The sequence below is a fragment of the Desmodus rotundus genome, chromosome 2 (genome assembly GCF_022682495.2).
Source record: "Desmodus rotundus isolate HL8 chromosome 2, HLdesRot8A.1, whole genome shotgun sequence".
In the NCBI taxonomy this organism is placed as follows: domain Eukaryota; kingdom Metazoa; phylum Chordata; class Mammalia; order Chiroptera; family Phyllostomidae; genus Desmodus; species Desmodus rotundus.
The window spans coordinates 126,158,692-126,174,365 of record NC_071388.1 but is presented as its reverse complement, the minus strand read 5'-3'; the positions used below and the strand labels follow the sequence as shown (position 1 = coordinate 126,174,365).

Here is a 15,674-nt window from a genome sequence, read left to right as displayed (position 1 = left end):
TTTTTCCCAAAGCAAAAATACTTTGTTTTTGCACATCATTAATATGTTTCTTTTGCACAATGGCTGTGATAAGGGTAACATTTTGGCTTCCAAATGAAAGATTAAAAGAAGAAAATGGATGGGAAGAAAAGGTATTTCACTGAGTTAAGTCAGGGCTGGCCTAGGAAACATTCCCACTCATCCCTCTTTAGAGGAATGGCCCACTCCTTTGGGGGAGCTCTCTCCACATTTCCTCCTACATCTCAGCATGTCAGCAGTCATCTCTCTCTCTCTCTCTACGCTCTTCCCGCCAGCACCCGCACAGCCCCGCCCAGGGTCCTTGATTGAGCGCTGCACACTCACTGCGTAGACAGGGAAGAGTTCCTGCGCGTTCAGGTCCCACTCGTTGATGTGGGAGCCGATCTGGACCCCGGGGAAGCCCAGCTCCTTCACACAGCGCTCCATCTCCTTGACGGCCAGCTCGGGGGCCTGCATGGGCAGTGTCCCCAGACCCACGAACCTCCTGGGGTGCCTCGCTACGGTAGCAGCTAAGTCGTTATTTAAAAACTGGCACAGGTCTAACGTGTCCTGAGGTTTGGCCTGGTGGAGACAGGCAGGGGAAAACCACATCATTCAAAACCTACTTCTTTAGATATCTACTCTAAACAACACCTTCCCTAGGCTAAATCACTTGTCACTATCGCCGGCTTCCCCCCCCCCCCCCCCCCCCCAGGAAGCTCAGACACAGACTGAGATAGGCACTTGCTGCAGAAGACCCAGAAGCCAGTCATTGCAAATGCAAAGAAAACTGTTAGTATTGCTGGCGAATTAGAAATATTGAGGCTATAATTTAAGAGACAGACATGATTACTGGGCCTGGCATTCCTACCCACGGTAGACTGGAGCCTGCAGGGCTGCACGCCCAGGCACCCTCCCCCCACCCTCCCCTGCACAGGGGGCTGGGCCTGACATGACAGGGCACCTCCTTGTCTGTCTCACTGTGAGACATCAGGGTGTTCATTCATGCACCTCTCCTGTCCCTGTTTCTTCTCCCTCTCCCTCCTGTTGGCTGTGGCACTCACAGTTACCCTAGCAAAACGCTGACGCAGATGAAGTTTGCTTTCTCTTCCCCTAACTCTTCCTTCTACACCTTCTCACCCCACTGCCAGGAAATTTGGCATTCTCCTGCAATCCCAGTTGTCTAGTCAGAGTGATACCCAATCTGATAAATTTAGACATACTGAGGTCTTAAGGGCATTTTTAAAGCCATAAATCTAATCACAGGAACAATAAAGACTGAATCACTAGTAATGGAATTATGAGCACAGATGGGCAAAGTAGGGGTGAGCAGGTGGTATTCCCATTGCTCCTTAAATCACAATGCAAGTGAATATTTACTAGTTTGATGAGGTGCCTGGTGCACCCCCAGCTATGTACAAAGATGTTCTACAGACTCTCAATCATGCCTGAAACTTCGAGCACTTGAGACTTAATCACTTGGGGAAAAGCATCCAACTCCAGGAATCTTAGTTTGAATCACATATTTTCCTGGGAGAGGCAACATATTAGGCCATTATTACCCTTTCCACTTCAAAATCATTGTCACCTCAGAATAAATTGGCTTGTTAATTACTGAGTAAGGCCCTGCATGGACGAGTCAGCAGACAGGTAAGTTCTGATGGGAGTTAAAGCTGGGGTTAGAACTGCACCGTCCAGTGGAAACACAGTGGGAGTCACATAGCGACGTGCAGCTACTGGCTACGATTCCGGACCACGTGGGTCTAGAGCAAGCACAGGACTACGAAGAGCAGCCTGGGAGGGCACGCTGCAGTGTGAGAAGCTGAGGGAACCCACTGGTCTCTAATGGAAAGAAGTGGAGGGGAGGTGGGGCAATGTCAAGACCCGAGTCATCTACCTACTTGCCAGATGTGAGCCTTCGGCCATCAAGGAGATGGTTTGAACTTTCACACTCACCCAGTAGCTAAACATGACGGGGACCGTGGAAAGGGCTTGCAGGGTCACTCCTAGACACAGACACAAAGAAAGGCAAAGCTAATGAGAAGAGTAGCCAGACACTGTTCTTGCATTTCCCAGGAATTCTCCACCCTGGCCTCCTCCTGCTCTCCCCTCCCTTGCTGTCCCTCCCTGTCTGCTTTCTCTCAGGCTCTCTGTTTCAGGCCTCCCTCATTCCTCAGTCTCGGATTCTAGGAGGAGGGCTAAAGGCTGTACAAAAATGAGATTATTTACGAAGAACTAATTGACCCCATTTGTCAAGGGTTATTTCCACTCTCCTTTTTGTGAAATTCTATTTAAGCAAGTCATCTCCCCAGTGATTTTTTTCAGGACTTTTCATCTTAGGTCATTCATAGCTACATGTATTTCTCAGCCACCTTAATTCAGCTCCTAAGTGGGTCTGGGTCCCACTGTCTGGAGTGCTCAGAATGGGAGCCTGGATTTGGTCCCAGAATCCAGCATTTGGCATGCCTAGAATCTCTTGTCTTGAAGCTCTTGGAGCTGGGGTTTCAGAAGAGAGGCTGCCAAATGGCGGGTGGCTCCTCTTGCCCTCATACCCACATCCAACCCACCGGCAAGCCCTGTCGCCTCTACTCCAGTTCCACATCCACCCACGTATCCCATCCCCTGCCACTACCTAATCCAGGCCATCAGCATCTCCTGTGTGGACCACTGCAGAAGGCTCTGAATGGTGGTCTCCTACCACCACTCTTGTCCTCCTGTGGTTTGTTTTCTACTCAGAAATCAGAGTCATAGGTTAAAACTTAGATCAAGTCATTCTCTTGGTCAAAACTTCAAGGACTTTACACCATACTAGAGTAAAATCCAGACTCAAACATGGTCTACAAGGCCCCATTCAGTCTCTCCCAGGGTCACATAATCTTTGTTGGCTTCCGGACTGTGCTTTGGAACTCTTTTCTGCCCCAGGACCTTTGCATAGCTGTTCCACCCGCCTGGAATGCTTTACTTTCGGTTCACCACAGGATGGGCTCCTTTTTACCCTAAGGTCTGAGTTCAAATGTCACCTTCTCAGACAGGTCTTCCCACTATTATCTATCTGATCATTCTATTCCTTTCCTTTTCTAATAATGATTACAGTCGGTCATTTCTATGTTTACTTGTTTATTCTGTGCCTCCTCCTACTTGAACGTAAGCACTGCATGAGACTGCCTCTAAATGCCATAACACCAGCACCCAGCAGGGCCTGGCACATTGAACGTACCCAAGAAATGACAGACTACGGCTTTGGATAAGATAGTATTGCTAAATATTGTCACAAGATAGTATTTACATTCATCGATTAGTATCAAACAGATGAGTACTTTTCAGTTGTGAAACCTTTTACATTTTACATAGACACTTTCACTTATATTACTCTATCTCATTTCTCTCTTATAGATTAGACCTAAGGCCACATGTTTTGAAAGTGGTGTGATGAGGCGCCTGTCCAGCCTCACTCTTCCCCTACATCCCAGTAGCCATCCCTTGTCACAATGCTTTATATCGACACAATAAATTGTGTTATTTGTGTGTTGGTTGGTTTGGATACATATTCTTTGGTCTCTGGGGGAAACAGGGGGAAAACAAGTTTAAACCAATTAGAATTTATATTTTTTAAAATAGGGGGGTTTAACAGCATGACATAGCACAGTGTTCCTCAAATTTATTTACAGATTAAAATGGGGCGTGGGGGTTGCAGAACATTGTAAAACAAATTCCTAGGCCTTCCTTTGGAAATTTTGATTTAGTGGATGGTGCCTGAAAAGGAATTTTAACCAGCACCCCAGGCAATCCTTATCCTGAGGGAGATTTGGGAAAAGCTTCTGTGGTGGAACCAGAAAGAAAGCCCTAGCTGCAGTCCAGCTCTGCTGTTACTAGCTGTGCGATCCTGAGCAAATCCCTTAAGCTCCCAGCCCCCTTCGGTAACAATAGGTGCCACAGTGCCTGCCACTTGAGGGCATTAAAAGTGAGCAGGTATGTGAAATTCTCCCGATTCCTCTGGGGCCTCTTAGCCCCCTTCTGCAGAAAGGACTGCTCTCCCAGCCAGCCCTCACTCAGCCCAGATCCCTCACCAATTCTGACCTTCCTGGGTCTGTTCTAGAACCGGCTTTAATAGGAACTCAACCTAGTTGAGGACTTAGGAGACACTACATGTATATTATCTCATTGTTATTATTTTGGTCTTTCTTAGCTTTGTGCTGGATCTTGTGCTGAAGTGACCCAGGGGCTGCCAGTTACATTTTCCTCCCTGTGAAGATGGCATGGGTTGCTAGAACTGTCTGTGGTGGGCCTTCCTCATTTTGTTTTCTTATCTCTGCAGAGGTGGTAGGATGTGGTTGTTTATCCCTTGGGGCCAGACTGCGTGGGTTCAAATTCTGGTTCTGACCCCTACAAATTAAACTGTATGATTTTGGACAAGTTGTTTAACCTCTCTTCCTCAGTTTCTTCTTCTGTAAAATGGGCATAGTAATAAATGCTGCCTCCTAAGGTTGTTATAGGGATTAAGTGAGTAAATACATGTTGGTTGCTGAGAACAGTGTCCGGCAGAAAGTAAATGCTCAGCGTAGACACGACTGCTCTCTCAGAGACAGCCAGTGAATAAAATGCGCAGCAAAAACCTAAGGAGACACCTTTCATCTAAACCAACACCAGTCATCCAAGTCTGTTTTCCACTAGTTTTCTCCTTGAACGCCAGTGGGCGGGAGGAGGGTTAGGAACCTTGTTCAAGATTTACATTCAGAGCAAAACCTTGCTTTAGATCTGAGAAGCTTGCTTTTTCTCTAGCTCCTCTCCCAGCCCCATGTACTCCTAGAACAGGAGCATGGGCACCGTGTTCTGTGGAATGGTCTGCAGAGGTGCTTCAGGCTCTCTGCAAGGTTCAATTTGAATGCCATTTAAATATACACTTAATTATTTTTAAAAACTATAAAGCAATTCCTGGCCTAAAGTATCCTGGCCCAAATTCTAGCATGCCAGAGACCACTTCCCCACTTGGGGCTGACAGGTTAACTCATTTTGTGCAGACTGGAATGAAATGTCTCCTGCCGTCTCTGTATATATTTCAACTTCTTATACATTTATCTTTGACTAAGAAGGTGGTAGTTCTAAGCTGCTCCTTCATTTGTGGGTATGAATTGCTTGTTTTCTGGTTTAAATCTAGACCACCGATGTCAAAATTTAGGCCTGACAGTGTTGTCGTGGTGAGCACCCCATCACAGTGGTGAGCTCCCCGTGAGCACGGCCCACGTGCATCCGGAAGGCTCAGCGCATCTTTGGGTGGGGTATCTTCGGGTGGCGCCATCAGCCAGGCAGCAACAAGTGAGCACAGCATGGCCATCATATCATATTTTAGATAGTCTTTAAAATTCTTTTAAATTGTGGGGACTTGTTTGCTTTTTAAACATAAGATAAGGAATGCAAAGCAGTCCTTAGAAATCATTAGTGATTCAGCATGGAAACAAAAATTTCCCAAACCTCCTCTTTCAAATTTCTTAATTAGTTTTATTGTGGACTATTCTGAGAGTGCACTATTAACTTTGTTTTCAATTGCTCCCATTTCCACCCCTTATGTGTCCGCAGAGACTTTCTGTGCGCTGCGCACTGACACAAAATATCGGAAGAAATTGGATCCTCAATCTGACTAAGCAGGAAATTGGCATCTTTACTCCGTGAATCCTAATTTTTACTGTTTTAATTGACTTTATAATAAGTGAATACTATACATTTAAACTTAAAAAGCTTTAAAATAATAAAATGACACTTTTATATTTTTTATGACGTAGTATTCTCCTTTAAAACAGGATCTACCTAATTTTTAAAAAATTTAATCTGCACTGAAAAGTTTATAGTAGCAGGTCCCATCCTGCCCCCATCGAAGCTGGAGCTGCCTGGCCCGGTGGAGAAAAGGCACGAGGAAGTGGCCATCACGTAAATCCTGTGAAGTGGTCAACAGACTTTTGGGAGAGACGTGGCTTTTACATCAGATGTAAAAGTTGGTGCTATTTCTCGTTGTGATTACCTGTTTGGTCCATTTCTCTAACACGGACTTCTGGATCCCAGCAGTTCTCCTGGACCACCCTGAAAACCTTCCCATCTTTCAGCATCTTTGCTTCTCCCTAGGGCAGAAAATGCACATCAGCAGAAGCCAACCTGAGTTTACTTAGATTAATCCTTCCTTGCACGCTTTGGAACTTGGTTCTCCCCTAAAATGTTTAGGGTTTTTACTTAATCCTCAACGAAGTAGAAATCTATTCATTGAACAGAACTCAGCTTTTCATCCTCATGCCTTAATATTGGCCTGCAGTTAAAGGGGTGTGCTCTGTAGGTATCCGTAGTTGGACACAGAGAGAAACAAAGTCATGGTCATGGTCTTTTGGGGCTTCATGACTGAGGTTGGGTGGTCACCTTGTCTACCTGAATCACTGGCTATAAGCCCTGAGAGGAAGGCCCAGTGTCTGGAAAATTGCAGCTTAGAACATTTTAGAATTGAAAAGGACCTTTGAGATAGAACTTGGAGTCCAGCCCTCTGGTTTTAGAGAAGTGACAGATGGATAGTGAGAATGAATGAATGATTTGTCTAACAGAGCAGGGCCCACCGATATCAACACCTGCAGGAGGAGGTGGGCACTGAAGTGAATCGTCTAGCAGCATGTACTCAATTCGGGGCTGAGCTGCTGGCTTCCACCTGGCACCAGGCCAGCCTGAGTGCACCCTCTCCTAACACTCAGTGCGGGGGCCACAGTGAATGGCTGTGCAAGGGCATGGCAGTGGCTTCTGGATCAGGCCTGCAGGTTGTGATCCCTAAAGAAAAAGGAAAAGTTTTGATCCAGGTCCCTGAAAGCAGACTCCTCAGTTTCAAGTCCCCATTCTACTACTTACTGTGTGGCCTTGGGCAAGTTAAACAACATCTCTGAGCCCCAGTTTGCTCGTCTTTAAATAGGGATAATAATATGACTTCTCTTAAAAAAATTATATAACTTACCTTAAAGGGATCTTGTGAGCATGAAATGGGATAATCCATATAAAGTACTTAGTGGAGTATCAGACACGTGTGAAGTGTTAGCTACTCTAAGTATCAGTTATTAGTGACATAAGGCTAATTAGGGACTAGGCTATCCTGGTGTTCCCCTGCTTTGAGGGCTCACAACCTCTGGAGGTGCTTTAGGGTCTCAACATCGCCCTTGGGCCCCATGTGATGGCCAAGTGGGCACGAGGTGATCAAAGGCCTTGAGCTCTGCTTGATGGAATCCTTGCCCTCATCTTCTTCTCCTTGGCTTGATTAGGAGTTGCACACAGGCCTTACCACAGCCTCCTTTCCATCCTTCTATCCCACGGACCAAGCCTTCCCTGATTTCTGCTTGGAGAGAGCCAGCCACATCTCACTTCCGTGACAAGGCCTCAGATCCATGTTTTCATTTCTCATGGACTGGGGGAAATGGTTGGTGAGCAACTGACTTGTGTAATCGTGACAGGGTCTTTACACAAGCAGAACCAAGTCTCTGACATCGGGACTCAGGATCCATTTGCCTCAGTTCTCATCTTTTCCTGACTCTGCTGGCATCTACCCAACTTTCCTTGGTTGGGAAATCTCCTGTAAGGTTCTTAGTGGGGGCAGAACCCAGCCCTCCTCTAATAAAGCCCAAAAGCCCAAACACTTGCCCTCCTTGCCCCGAGCTTGTCCAATTGGTGCTTGGTTTTTAATCAAGAGCAAGTGATACAAAAATGCAGAACAGTGGACTTATTCTGCGGGTGATCCCAGCAGTGGCCCGGTGATTCGTCCGTTGGCAGGGGTACTGGTGGCAGTGTTCAGTGTCCAGCTGGGGGGAGCAGCTCTTTAGCCAGGCTGTGCCTGTGGTGTATAGGCTTGGTTGTAGCTTCAGTCACTAACACATTCGTGGGTTGGTTCCCTTGGCATTTTGTAATTCTTGAGGGTCTTAAAATACTTGCAACAAATTCCTTTTATGCTTAAATTAACCGTTGTCGGTTTATGTTGTTTGCAACCCAGAGTCTTATGTGGCACGGACTGCACGCATGCGCACAACCTCCCACTGGGAGAAGGAGGGAGAGGGGAGAGGTTGACAGTGAAAGAACGTCAAAGTTTGGGAACGCACTTTCATTTGGCAAATTCAAAGTCTTCTTTTCCTTTCACTTCTTAATTGTAAAGTTTAATCACCATAAAATACCCTGAGTAGTAGAGGGTTGAGGAGCAGGATCTCAGCATCTGGACAGACCTGGGTTTAAATCTCATTAAAGTACTTACCTGAGGTGGAACTGGTTAAGTTATGGGCCTCCTGAGTTTAAGCCTCACGTTTTCTTTCTGCAAAATGTGGGTCATTATATTTGCCATGTTTGTGGCTACTCGGCAACCTTGAAGCACTTTGTATATGTGAAGAAATTTTCACATGATGATTCCTCCTTCCTGAGGAGAATCCAGAACTCACTCTCCCAGCCTCCCTTGTAGCGAGGGCACTGGTGTGTGCTTTGGGCTCTGCCGGAGGCACCCACATGTGACTTTGATTTGGAAGCGAGCACTGTGCAGGCACTATGCAGAATCTACCTTTTGGTCAGGTGTTGTCTGAGGTGTCAGACACGGCTGGAGCAGAAACAACAATGCTTTGGTCTCCAGTCTCAGTAGCATCAGCATGAGTGTGAGCTTCCTGTGACCAGGAGTGGCGGCACTCACATGTCCCTGCTGGAGCAGCGCCCAGGTATGGCTGAGCATCGCGCGCGTGTTAGCACCGCCTCTGAGCTTGATCTCTGACTGTCCCAGCAAGTCTGTGAGCTGCTTTTGTAATTTGGCTAGCTGGAGTGGGTTCTGCTGTTTTCAACCAAGAACATGGAGTGATTCAGAAGATTCAATAATAGATTGATTATAAAGAACTGACCAAGACAGAGAATATGGTAAATGAATTATGGCCAGATTTTACTATCTACACTAGTCCCCTCTTATCCACGGAGGGCATGTGCCAAGACCTGCATTGGATGCCTGAGAGTAAGGATAGTACCGAACCCTATACATACTATGTTTTTTCCTGGACGTATATACCTGTGATAAAGTTTAATTTATAAATTAGACACAGCAAGAGATTAACAACAATAACATAATTAAACAGAGAAATTATAACAAAATACTTAATAAAAGTTATGTGCATGTGGTCTCTCTCTGTTTCATGTCTTCACCTATAAATTTAATACCTTCTCCATCTTAACTAACCATTTAACATGCCCTGTGGTTTTAACTTCTGCAGTTTGAGGTGTGGCAGTGAAACCAGGTGAATTCTCTTCTCCCTTTTTCACAATTTCATGGGAAGAAGATTCATTCTTACCATAGATCTTAGCACCCTCAGCGTGTGATTTTTTTCTTCTTTCATTGAGAACTTTCACCTTTTCATTTAAAGGAAGCACTTCATGGCTTCTCCTTGGCACATCCAAATTGCTGGCATCACTACTCTTGTGCTTTGGGACCATTATTAAGTAAAATAAGGGCAACTTGAGCACAAGCACCTGGATACTGGAATGCTGGATCTGATCACGGAGATGACCACTAAGCGACTCCCGGGTGGGAGGCGTGTACAGTGTGGATGTGCGGGCCAAAGGGGTGACTCACATCCTGGGTGGGGTGGAGTGGGGCTGCTTTGAGATTTCATCACACTGCACAGAGTATCACACAATTTTAAACTCACAAATTGTTTATTTATGGAATTTTCCACTTAATGTTTTTAGACTGTGGCAGGTATCAAGCTGTGGATAAAGGGGGACTGCTATATTATCAATGACAAGGGAGAAAATTGGGCTTTTCTGGGAGGTGCATAAGTGAGTCTGGGTTTAAGACAAAGCAGAGTAATTTAAAGCAGGAGTAGATCGCTTAGTTCCACTCATGAATTTCCCAATGAGTCCATGATGTAGAGTTACTTGTCCGAGGTCATACACTTAGTTGGTGTAGAGCTAGGACAAGAATCTAGGTTTATGAAGCCATTTTCTATTCCACCAGGATGGTATTTGGTAATTGGTGTCTATCTAGCAGGCAAAGGTTAATTATTATAATTTCCTAATGAGTTTTGTTCTTATTACGTGTCAGGAAATCAGACTTACTGAACTTCTCTCTCCCCATCCTTCATGCTGGATCCATGGTAAGGTAAATAAGTGAGAGCAACTGTTAGTGAAACTCCTGAGTGGAAATTACTACTGAGTAGCTCTTCCCCTATAATAGGCTTCCTATTCTCATTGTTCCTTTGGCCAGAATTTGGGGACCTGACAGCCATTGTAGAGAATCAATTCCTGATCCCTTTCACTTTACAGTCGGGAACACAGTACCCTGCTGGACCATAAATGCACCTCAGAGGTCAGCACTTGCTGCTGGGGGAGGAGCTGGGAGGTCTCTTAGGCTCTGTTTTTAATGTTGACCTCAACATCAACCAACATCTTAAACCAAGCTAATAACCAAGTAATTGCAGCAAGCTGCTCTAATTTATTCAGCCAAAAAACAACTTCTGTTTTTCCCCTAAACTCTCCAAAGAAAACCAACTTTCTATTTTTAATTAAAGAATTCCTCAACCAACCATCATCACCCAAATAACACATTTCAGATACACCACTAACATTTTTAGGCTAGAACAGCACTGTGTAGTAGAAATCGTGGTATTGCCAGCATCAGGAGACCTGGATCCTTTCTGTAAAGCACTGCCGTCCCAGAACCTCAGACTCTAACTATAAAGTAAGTGATGTCTAAGGTCCTTCCCAGGATGGTGTGATGTGTCACTCAGATTCCCCTTCAGGAATGAAGGACTTATTCTCCCAGCTTCTGGGAGTCTTGCTATCAGGCGGCCCTTGGCTGTCAGCCCCCGTGAAGAGATAAGAAAACTGTCATAGCTGAGGAGAGCTACCTCCCTTAAGGTCCTGCTTCACTTCTAACAAGTAGTTGAAATGGAGGTGTAAAGGCCCCTCTACATTGGCCCTCTCACACCACCCCAGCTTGGGACCACTGTGAAAGTTAGCTTTCAAGATCCTTACAGAGCCAGCTGAAACCTCCATTTAGACAACATCACAGCTCAGCCTTGCCCCCTGTTCTAGCCTGCTTCCTTCTCTTCCCTTCCACTGGTGTCCTTTCTGAGAGAATTTCCCAATAAACCTCCTGTACCCTAATCTGTGCCTCAGAGCCTGATTCCCAGAGAACCTAACCCGTGACCTATAAGTTCTGATGCTAAACTTATAATTCTAGTACTATCTGCAAATAAGTTCAAATATGGCTGGTATTTCAAATGTCTAGTACTGTGTGTATCATTAAAAATGTATTTTCAAACTCAGTATTTCACATCAGATTTCCATTCTCACCCTCTTACCCCAGTGTTCACTCAGGCTATCTGTCTAGATCACGCAAGCTATCATGCTCCTTGGGTTTGGGGTGCAGAGTTGTTAGAAATGGCCCAGACACTGTCACTAGGAAGCAACCTTTCTTATCAATCCAACTTTCACATTCTCAGGTTCTGATGGTCAGCTCCATGGGAGGGGCTACTACTACAACAACCATCTCTCTCCCAGACACACTTGCCCTCCTGGCTTGGCTGCTTCTGTCCTTGATACTTGCATTATTTTTCTTCTCCCTCTGAGACAAGACCATTTTTTCACTTCCTCCTGCCTAACATTACCATTCAATCCATTTCCCCAAACCTCCAAAATAGATCCTAACCTCCATTGATTCAACCTCCAAAATAGATCCTAAATGGTTCGTTTTCCTCTATCTTCACAACTATAACCCTGGTCCAGGTTCCACCTTCTTTCACCTGAAGGATTACTCCAGCCTCCAGCCTACTCTTTCTGCCTCCACTCTCACTCTCCTTCAACCCAGTCTCCACAAAACAGCCAGAGTAAACTTTTAAACCCTAAATCAGGGCTTTTGGTCAAGATGGTGACATAGGTAAACGTGGTACTCACATCCTTCCACAACAACATCAAAATTGCAGCGAAATTACAGAACAACCATCATTCAGAATAGCCTGAAATCTAGCTGAACAGAAGTCCTACAACTAAGGATATAAAGAAGAGGCCACACTGAGATGGGTAGGAGACTGGTAGGAGGGGCAAAGACACAAAAGGGGCTGGTCCCACACCCATGTGTGTTGGATAAAAACCAGGAGGGACATCTCAGCTATATCTCACTCCCCTGAGGAGTGAGGGGTCCTGGGCCCAGACCAGGCCCTGGGTTCCTGTGCCGGGAAGGGAAGTCCCCGTAAATTCTGGCTGTGAAAACCAGCGGAGATTGTGGCTGAGTGAGACAAAAGGCTGCTGGATTTTCAGGCAGTTCCTCTTAAAGAGCCCACACATGGACTTACTTGGATTCACTCTCTCTGAGTTCCAGTGCTAGGGCAGCAACTTGAAAGGCACCAGGGATACACAGGGAGGAAATGAACTGTCTGGCATCATAGGGAGAGTTGGAGGGGCAGCTTTCTTTCAGACAGAAGTGCTGGTAGAGGCCGTCGTTCCTTTTGATGAGCCTTCCTCTGACAGAATCAGCAGCCCAGCACCATATCTGAGCCTCCATCAACCTGTCTATCAGTGTTCATCCCACCATGGTGATTCACTGAGACCCCACCCTACCCAACTTTCCAGCTCACCAGAGTTGTTTCCAGTGACTTTTTCATATGAATGACCTGGCTTCAGACTTTCCTGAAATCTTTCAAATGAGAAGCATCTGGCCTCAGCGTGCCCATACCTCTCACTAAATGGCCCCAGGCCTGGCACTAGTGGCAGCCAGCCCTGGTTCACAGCTTGGCCTCTTCTGGGCACCTTCAAATCCAGCACAAGTAGCAGCCATCTTCAGATTGCTTTGTAGCTCATGACAGGTGATGACTGACCTTGGCCTACACCTCCCAGGAGGTCCCAGAGCTGGTGCATCCAGTGGACAGCTTCAGACTGCATCCAAGCATCACCACCCAACTGCCTCCACAAGTGGCACACTCAGGGGCAGATTCAGTAGGCACCAGAGCCCCGCTGGAATAAGTCCTGCTCTGTAGGGTAGGCTCTTGCATAGCTGATCATATATGGTGGTTGCAGCCAGTCCTTGCAGCCAAACAGCCTGGGGTTTACTCCTTTCTATTGACATGCCAACAGCAATCAAGGCTTTACTACAACAGGAATGTATACTCAGCCCACCAGGTGTGTGTGTGGGGGGCACACCTGAAGTCCCTAGCTTGGGTGTATGGGGAGGCTGTGCCACTGGACCCTATAGGACACCTACTACATTAGGCCACTCTACCAAGTCTGGGAGATGTAGCAACTCTACCTAATACATAGAAACAAACTCAGGGAGGCTGCCATAATCAGAAGAAAAAGAGACATGTAACAAATGAAAGAACAGAAAAAAACTCCAGAAAATGAACTAAACAAAATGGAGTCAAGCAATCTACCAGATGCAGAGTTAAAAACCACTGATTATAAAGATGCTCAATGAACTTAGGGGAAAAGTATATGAACTTACTGAGTACTTCAACAGCATAAAAAAGGACATGGAAACCACAAAAAAATCCATTCAGAAATGAAAGATACACTAATTAAAATGAAGAATAATTTGCAGAAAATCAACAGTAGAGTAGATGAAGTTCAGAATCAGATCAGTGACTTGGAATATAAGGAAGCAGAAAACACCCAATCAGAACAGCAAAAAAAAAAAAAAAAAAAAGCAAAAATGAGGATAGTGCCAGGCACCTCTGGGACAACTTCAAATGTATCAACATTCACATTATGGGAATGCCAGAAGGAGAAGAGAGAGAGCAAGAAACTGAAAACCTACTTGAAAAAATAATGATGGAAAACTTCCCTAACCTGGTGAATGAGATAGACTTACAAGTCCAGGAAGCACAGAGAGTCCCAAACAAGATGAACCCAAAGAAGCTCACACCAAGACACATCATAATTAAAATGACAACCATTAAAGACAAAGAGAATCTTAAAAACAGCAAGAAAAAGCAGTTAGTTACCTACAAGGGAGCTACCATAAATCTTCTAGCTGATTTCTCAACAGAAACTTTGCAGGCCAGAAGGGATTGGCAAGGGATATTCAAAGTGATGAAAAGCAGGGGCCTACAACCAAGTTACTCTACCCAGCAAAGCTCTCATTTAGAATCGAAGGGCAGTTAAAGAACTTCCAAGACAAGAAAAGTCTAAAGGAGTTCAGCATGACAAACCAGTATAACATGAAATGTTAAAGGGTGTTCTTTAAGAAGAAGAAAAAAAACCATAAAAAATTATGAATAATAAAATGGTAGTAAATACATATTTATCAATGATTGAATCTAAAAAATAAAATAAATGAATAAGCAGAACAGAAACAGACTCACAGATACAGAGAACATTTTGATGACTGCCAGATGGGAGGAGGGTTAGGGAGGTGGATGAAAAGGTGAAGGGATTAAGAAGCATAATATTGTTGTTACAGAATAGTCATGGGGACTTCCAGTTAAGATGGAGGAATAAGTAGACACACTTCACCTCCTTGAACAACCATAGGAAGGATCACAACTAACCTCAAAACAAAATACAACCAGAACTGCCAGAAAATTGAACTGCATGGAAGTCCAACAACCAAGGATTTAAAGAAGACATATTAATCCAGATGGGTAGGAGGGGCAGAAACAGGGAGCTGGAGTGAAGAAGACACAGTATGATGGTGGCAAGGCAGTGTTGGCAAGATAGCAGCAGGTGGAATGGGTGGTCCCACATTCACATGAGGTGAATAAGTATCCAGAGGGATACCTTGGGAGCGAGCAATCCCAGCCCCAGGCCAGATTGTGCAACCCAGGGATTCTGCACTGAGAAAATAATGCATCATAACTTCTGACTGTAAGAACCAGTAGGGGTTGGGGAGGTGGAAGAAACTGCCAATTTTTAGGGAGAGTCTGCCTGAAAGGCCCGCATGGTCCTAGAAGGTACACAACCCCCTGCTCTAGGAACCCCCACCAGGGCAGCAGCTAGAGAGGTGCTAGTAGCATAGGAAAATGGAGGAATTGACTGGAAACAGAGCAAGTGCCAAGCACACCTCCAACAGCCAGGCAGCAGCATTATCCCTTCTCTGACCCCTCCCCCACATACAGAGCCACAAAGCAGTGAACAGGTTGCCCTGCCCTGGCGAATACCTAAGTCTCCAACCCATATAACTTAACAGATGTGCTAAGACAGGGAGTCAAAGCAGCTCTACCTAATACACAAAAACAAACACAAGGAGGCTGCCAAATCAAGGAGAAAAAGAAATATGGCCCAAATGAAAGAAGAGAACAAAACCCCAGAAAAAGAACTAAGCAAAACTGAGAGAACCAACCTATCAGATGCAGAGTTCAAAACACTGGTGATAAGGATGCTCAGAGAACTTACTGAGTATAGCAAATGCATAAGGGAAGAAATGAAGGCTACCTTAAGTGAAATAAAGAAAAAATCACAGGGAACCAACAGTGAAGGGAAGGAAGTGGGAGTTCAAATCAATGATTTGGAACATAAGGAAGAAATATACAGTTAACTAGTACAGAATGAGGAGACAAGAATTCAAAAACTGAGGAGAGAATAAGAAGACTCTTGGACATCTCCAAAAGTGCCAACATCCAAATCATAGGGATGCCAGAAGGGGAAGAGGAAGAGCAAGAGATTGAAAACTTATTTGAAAAAATAATGAAAGAAAACTTTCTTAAGCTGGTGAA

The 15,674-nt window shown here is 45.1% G+C and overlaps 1 protein-coding gene across 2 annotated transcripts in view; it reads right to left on the bottom strand.

Annotated features, from left to right (window-relative positions):
• The window catches only part of ACMSD (aminocarboxymuconate semialdehyde decarboxylase), a 69,505-nt gene that overhangs the window by 42,194 nt on the left and 11,637 nt on the right, over window positions 1-15,674 (bottom strand). For both annotated transcript variants that reach the window (XM_045203184.2, XM_024569727.4), the window contains exons 3-5: window positions 6,011-6,107; window positions 1,954-2,003; window positions 343-579 (exon numbers count right to left, since the gene is read on the bottom strand). In XM_045203184.2, the coding sequence (XP_045059119.2) occupies window positions 343-579; window positions 1,954-2,003; window positions 6,011-6,107 (384 nt within the window). The remainder of the gene's footprint in view (window positions 1-342; window positions 580-1,953; window positions 2,004-6,010; window positions 6,108-15,674) is intronic.